General features: G+C 47.6%; 1 protein-coding gene across 1 annotated transcript; it reads left to right on the top strand.

Annotated features, from left to right (window-relative positions):
• Positions 1–1,603: 1,603 nt before the first annotated feature.
• Positions 1,604–6,338, top strand: LOC147692674 (uncharacterized). Its single transcript, XM_086936817.1, has 2 exons — positions 1,604–2,969; positions 6,125–6,338. Exons 1-2 carry the CDS (start codon positions 1,604–1,606, stop codon positions 6,145–6,147), a joined length of 1,389 nt encoding a protein of 462 aa, XP_086792943.1. The 3' UTR covers positions 6,148–6,338.
• The last annotated feature ends 236 nt before the right edge of the window (positions 6,339–6,574 follow it).

Raw genomic sequence — 6,574 nt, 5'->3', positions numbered from 1 at the left:
GCGCTAACAGTCCTACTTATTACAAAGGTATGGCACACCTGAAGCCATCTTGATTGGAATAAAGTGGTAACTCTTAAAACATTTAATTTAAAAAGAAACAACATGAGGGGGTATATTTTGCCATAGAAAGTATGATTAGTGCTGCAGAATGAAAAATTAGGGCACATTTTGAGTGACTTCTCAAATCCTTTTCTATTTCATTAAAACATTCTGACATGCAGTCTCCCAAAATGGCCACCAGAGACAAAAGAGCCCAAATGTAGCCCAAATATCACCCAGATGTAGCCCAAGTATAGCCCAATGACAGAATGTCCCAGAGTGTTCTAAAGAACAACTAGAGCGCTAACAGTCCTACTTATTACAAAGGTATAGCACACCTGGAGCCATCGTGATGGGAATAAAGTGGTAACTCTTAAAACATTTAATTTAAAAAGGAACAAAATGAGGGGGTATATTATGCAATAGAAGGTATTATTAGTGCTGCAGAAAGAAAAATTAGGGCACATTTTGAGTGACTTTTCAAATCCTCTTCTATTTCATTAAAAAATTCTGACATGCAGTCTCCCAAAATGGCCACCAGAGACAAAAGAGCCCAAATGTAGCCCAAATATCACCCAGATGTAGCCCAAGTATAGCCCAATGACAGAATGTCCCAGAGTGTTCTAAAGAACAACTAGAGCGCTAACAGTCCTACTTATTACAAAGGTATGGCACACCTGAAGCCATCTTGATTGGAATAAAGTGGTAACTCTTAAAACATTTAATTTAAAAAGGAACAAAATGAGGGGGTATATTTTTCCATATGAATTATGATTAGTGCTGCAGAAAGAAAAATTAGGGCACATTTTGAGTGACTTCTCAAACACTCTTCAATTTCATTAAAAAAATTCTGACATACAGTCTCCCAAGATGGCCACCAGAGACAAAAGAGCCTAAATGTGGCCCAATTCTATGTCAGGGAGCGGAGGCGAGGATTTTGCTAGTCCTTTCTCCATTTTATTGGACAGCAAGTTAGTAGTAAAGAAAAAACATCACATCCAGGACTACCCAAACCAACATGGCAGCGGTAGCCCTGGTAACCCAACATCCAATCAGAGTCCACTAGTTCGTATATATGGAATCCCATCTGTTAGTCCTTCCTCTTTCTCCATTGCTGCCTCGGCAAGATAAGTCACGCTCTTCATATCTTTGTCGTGGCAGTTTTTTGTGTGATTGTTGACAGCTTTATTTTATAGTGACTGTTTGAATTTGACTCTGCCTTATTGTAGGCTGTGTTTATATAACGCGGTAGGCTTTCAGCCCGAGCGTTCATTTCTTCGCGCGTGCGCGATCTTGGTGTCGGCTTCTGACGCCGATCAGCTGTTCTCCTCAGCGCTCTTCGCGCTTGAGTAGAAACGCGCTGAGGCACTGCGCTTCTGTCTTTTTTCAGCCTCTTCCCTCACACGGACGCCGTTTTAGACGGCAAGAAGTACTTTCTGACTGGAATTTTTTAAAAATTATTATAATTTCTGTCAGAATTTTGTTTTCAGGTCTTCTATTGTGTTAACCTGCCTGGTACCTGTGTGAAGGGATTTCCCCTTGTATTTAGTTGGGGTGTTTGTGTATGGGTACCAGTTTTTCTGCTAATATGCAGTCCGGTCCTTCAACTGTTGAGGTGGTGGCTCCTAATGTTCAGCCACAACTGACCCCTTTACACCCTCCTACAGAGGTTGACAGGCTTCTCTCTTCGGCGATAGCCCAAGCGCTGGCACCTCTGCAGGACAGTGTAAACAGACTGTCAGCCCATGTGTTTAAGAATGATACTGGTGTTTTTGGGGACAGTGGGGCAGGGCCCAGTGGTGTTCCGTGTGCTCTACCACGTACGGCCAGGAAGCGTGACGCGGGGCACCTGGAGGGCTTCAGTAAATTATCTGAAGCGTTCCGTAAGAGTGCGCGCACGCTTAGAAGCGCACCCTACCGGGGGGAAGACTCACCCGGAGAGACTGGTGGTTTTGCCACCCAGGACCTTGACCCGGAGGAAGGGTTCCCCATTGAGGGAGATGATGAGGAGGACGAATACGTTGATGAGGATGAGGATGCTTCCTCAGAGGATTTTTCTGATGTGAGCAGGTACTGGCGCCCTAAGCCCAGTGCTCCTAGTCTTACGGAGGGTGATCTTGCCCCTCCTAATATGTTTGACCCATCGACTATTGTAAGACCTAGGTCATCGGAGTGGTTTCCTGAGCAGTCTACTGCTGATTATGTCGCAGCTAAGCTTCGACAGCCTTTGCCTCAAGATGTCCGACTCCGTCTGCGCTCTGAATGCCCCCGCCCTTCCCTTCCCTTTAGAGTGGCATGCACCCCTGAGATTGACCCCAAGTTGTGTACCTTCTTTGCAAAATATATCAAGGATCCCAAAAAGGGTATTGATAGGTCATGGAAAGCCTGTCAGGATAAACTCCTAGACATTGTGGGCCCTCTCACAAAAATTATTGAGGCGGCCCAGCGTTCTAAGGAGTCGGGCTTACCGATGTCTGTTGATGACGTTGCTGGTTGGTCGCTACGGGCAATGTGCCTTCTAGGCAATGCCAATTGCGCGCTTTCTGCAGAACGGCGGCGTTCCTTACTGCTTAAGATTGACCCGAAATTAGGGGAGTTGTCGTCTTCGGAGGCAGGTCCTGTTGCACAGGGTGCTTTGTTTGGTGACCCCTTTGTTAAGGAGTTGGGGAAGTTTGTGGCAACCTTTTCGGCTCTGGACAAGGCTCAGGCTTCGATGAAAAAATTCTTCCCCAGAAAGGTTTTTGGCGGGGCCGGCAGAGGCAGGGGTCGCTCTTCCGGCCGTCAAGTCCAGCAAGGCCCCAATAGAGGCCAGTACAAACGAAATAACGGCTGGAATGATGGACGACAGGGTACCTTTTACCCCTCCAGAGGAGGCAGAGGCCAAGGCAAAGGACGTGGTGGATTCCAGTCCAACTCCAGAGGATTTAATGGTAAGATTTCGACTCATCTCTCTGGTTCAAATGGGGGGAAGGTTAGCGTTGTTCCCCCAAGCCTGGGCGTCATTAACTTCAGATCCGTGGGTGCTGGAGACGGTTCAGGGGTTTCACATCGAATTCTACGGTTCCCCTGTTCAGCTTTCTCGTCCTCGTCCTCTGGTATTTTCTGTCTCAGACCAAGAACTTGTCGATTTAGAGGTTCGGGCGATGTTACAAAAAGGCGCCATTATCCCCTCGGCGCTTCACCCAAACGGTTTCCTCAGCAACATCTTCCTGGTGGAAAAGAAAGGCAAAGGGTTCAGACCAGTAATCAACCTCCGCTCCTTCAACGAGTGGTTGGTTTACAGACACTTCAAGATGGAGGGCATCCATCTTCTGAGGGACCTTTTGTTACAGAACGATTGGCTGGTTCGCTTGGATCTGAAAGATGCTTATCTTTCGGTTCCAATCTTTCCTCCTCATCGTCGATTCCTTCAGTTTCTGTGGAGGAATCAGGTTTACGAATTTCTTACGCTTCCCTTTGGTCTTTCCTCAGCACCTTGGTGCTTTACCAAACTCCTACGCCCGGTGGTAGAACATCTCCGGACCTTAGGGATTCGTCTGATTGTTTACCTGGACGACATTCTTTTAATGTGTCAGTCCAGGGATCTCCTTCTTCATCAGCTTCAGGTCACTATAACCCTCCTTCAATCTCTGGGTTTCATCATCAATGCCCAGAAGTCGGACCTCTTTCCCCGACAGGAAATGACTTTCCTTGGCTTTCTAATCATAACTACGGATGCGACTCTTCACCTTCCTTCCGAAAAGATCTCCAAGATCAAGAAGGAGATTCGCAAGGTTCTTCGGCGGGATCGAGTATCCCTCCGCCAACTAGCCAGGATTGTGGGCTTACTCTCCTCATCGATCCAGGCCATTTTTCCAGGCCCTCTCCATTACAGGGCTCTTCAGAGACTGAAGGCATTTCACCTCCGCAAGGGTCTTACTTATTCGGAACTGATCTCCTTGAATCTGGAAGCCCGATCGGAACTCCTCTGGTGGTTAGATCACATGGATGCCTGGAACGGGAAGGCGATTTTCGGTTCCCGTCCGGATCTGGTGATCGAGTCAGACGCCAGTCGCCAGGGCTGGGGTGCCGGTTGCGGCCCCCTCTCGGTGGGCGGCAGATGGACGGAGGAAGAACTTCACCTCCATATCAACTGTCTGGAGCTCCTTGCGGGCTCGTTTGCGATCCGCTCCTTCACCTCGACCAAAGTTTTGTGTTGTGTGCTTCTTCGGATGGACAACACAACGGCGGTCAGGTACATCAATCGGTTGGGAGACACGCACTCCAAGGTTCTAGCGGACCTTGCGAAAGACTTTTGGAACTATTGCCTTCTTCGCCAGATCTCTGTCACGGCGGAGTATCTCCCAGGCGATCTGAACACTGTTGCGGATTGGCAATCCAGGAATTTCCGGGATGCCAGCGACTGGAGACTGGATCCTCCAGTATTTCAGAGAATTTTGGACCTTTGGGGTCTTCCAATAATGGACTTATTTGCGTCCAGATGGAACGCCCAGCTTCCCCGCTTCTACAGCTGGAAACCGGATCCGGGGGCGGAAGCAGTGGATGCCTTCCTACAGGACTGGTCCCTGTTTCCAGCTTATGCGTTTCCCCCCTTCCTTTTCATTCAAAGGGTGGCGGCTCAAGTCCGCAGGCAGAAAGCTTCTCTGATTCTGATCACGCCAATCTGGAGAGCTCAATGCTGGTTCCCTTCTCTTTTGGAACTATCTTGGGACAAGCCTCTTCGGCTTCCGTCGTTCGACCACATTCTGACGGATCCATTGGGTCACCCGCATCCGCTGGTTCTCCAGGGCCATCTACGTCTCATGGCATGGAGGATTTCAGGGGACGTTGGTCTTGCGACTCGCTTTCGAGAGACGCTGAGCTCCTCATTCGAGGAGCCTGGGCTCCTAACACCACTAAGCGGTATAGATCAGCATGGAACAGATGGGTTCGTTGGTGTGTGGGAAAACACCTGGATCCCATGGGCTCCTCTGTCACAGACTTGATTAACTTTCTCGCTGATCTTTTCAAAAAGAAATTGGCGTATAGCACCATTAATTCTTTCAGGTCGGCAATTTCTGCTGGGCATGCCCTGGTTGATGGCTCGCCAGTTGGTGAGCACCCTTGGGTTTGTAAACTCCTTAAAGGTATTCGACTTTCGCGCCCCCCAAAACCTCGTTATTCAGGTTTGTGGGATGTTAATGTGGTTTTGAATTTTCTAAAATCCTGGCAGGATAATCAATACCTTTCCCGCAAGGAGCTTTCGGCCAAATTAGCGATTCTCCTCTGCTTGATTTCATGTAAACGTGCTTCAGATGTTCGGGCACTGGACGTGTCAGCCAGGGTTTTTACCCCAGAAGGGGTTACATTTACTGTTTCAAGGAGAACTAAATGTAATACCAGGTCAGTATCCTACCCGGCTTTCCCAGATTCGCCAAAGCTCTGTGTTGTTCGTTGCCTTAAGACATATGAGGATGTTACTCTTGAGCTCCGCCCTCCGGGCGAAAGACAATTACTTATAGCGGTTAAGAAACCATTCAAGGCAGTTTCATCTCCCACCATTGCCAGATGGGTCAGGTGGATAATGTCTGAAGCTGGAATTAGTGTCACTGACTTTGGGGCTCATTCCACTAGAGGTGCAATGGCTTCCAAGGCTATTCAGGTAGGTGGACGCCTGGAGGATATCATGAATGCAGCGGATTGGTCATCAGATTCGACTTTCAAAAAGTTCTACTTTAAGCCAATCCATGAGGCTGCTTCGTTGGTGGTGAGTAGGCTTTGAACAAGCAAAATCCTCGCCTCCGCTCCCTGACATAGAATGAGAAATTTCCTAGTTACCACAAAGGAAAGTTTCAATTCTATTAAGGAGGCGGAGGCGAGGATTTTCCCACCCAGGCTTATCGAGCCTGCCCTCCCGTAACTGGACTATGATTTGTAACTTCGTCTAAGGGAGTATACCTTTTTCTGAGTTTTAATGTTTTCATTGATAAGCTGTGCAATGTTGATTAAGTACTATCTGCATTTAGTTTGGTTACTCCATTGCAATGTTCTTGAATTCTTCGACATTGTACTGGACGAGATATTATTATATTGTTCTCTTCCCTAGGCTCCGATCAAAAGACGGACTAGTGGTTGGATGACTTCTTCCCTGCGGCAGCTTCCACGAAAGAGGAAGGACTAACAGATGGGATTCCATATATACGAACTAGTGGACTCTGATTGGATGTTGGGTTACCAGGGCTACCGCTGCCATGTTGGTTTGGGTAGTCCTGGATGTGATGTTTTTTCTTTACTACTAACTTGCTGTCCAATAAAATGGAGAAAGGACTAGCAAAATCCTCGCCTCCGCCTCCTTAATAGAATTGAAACTTTCCTTTGTGGTAACTAGGAAATTTCTCAATATCACCCAGATGTACCCCAAGTATAGCCCAATGACAGAATGTCCCAGAGTGTTCTAAAGAACAACTAGAGCGCTAACAGTCTTACTTATGACAAAAGTATGGCACACCAGAAGCCATCTTTATTGGAATGAAGTGGTAAGTTGAAAACACTCAAT

This window comes from Lissotriton vulgaris, chromosome 9 (assembly GCF_964263255.1).
Source record: "Lissotriton vulgaris chromosome 9, aLisVul1.2, whole genome shotgun sequence".
Lineage (NCBI taxonomy): Eukaryota > Metazoa > Chordata > Amphibia > Caudata > Salamandridae > Lissotriton > Lissotriton vulgaris.
The sequence above is the reverse complement of the archived record's forward strand: the minus strand, read 5'-3'. Positions and strand labels throughout refer to the sequence as shown.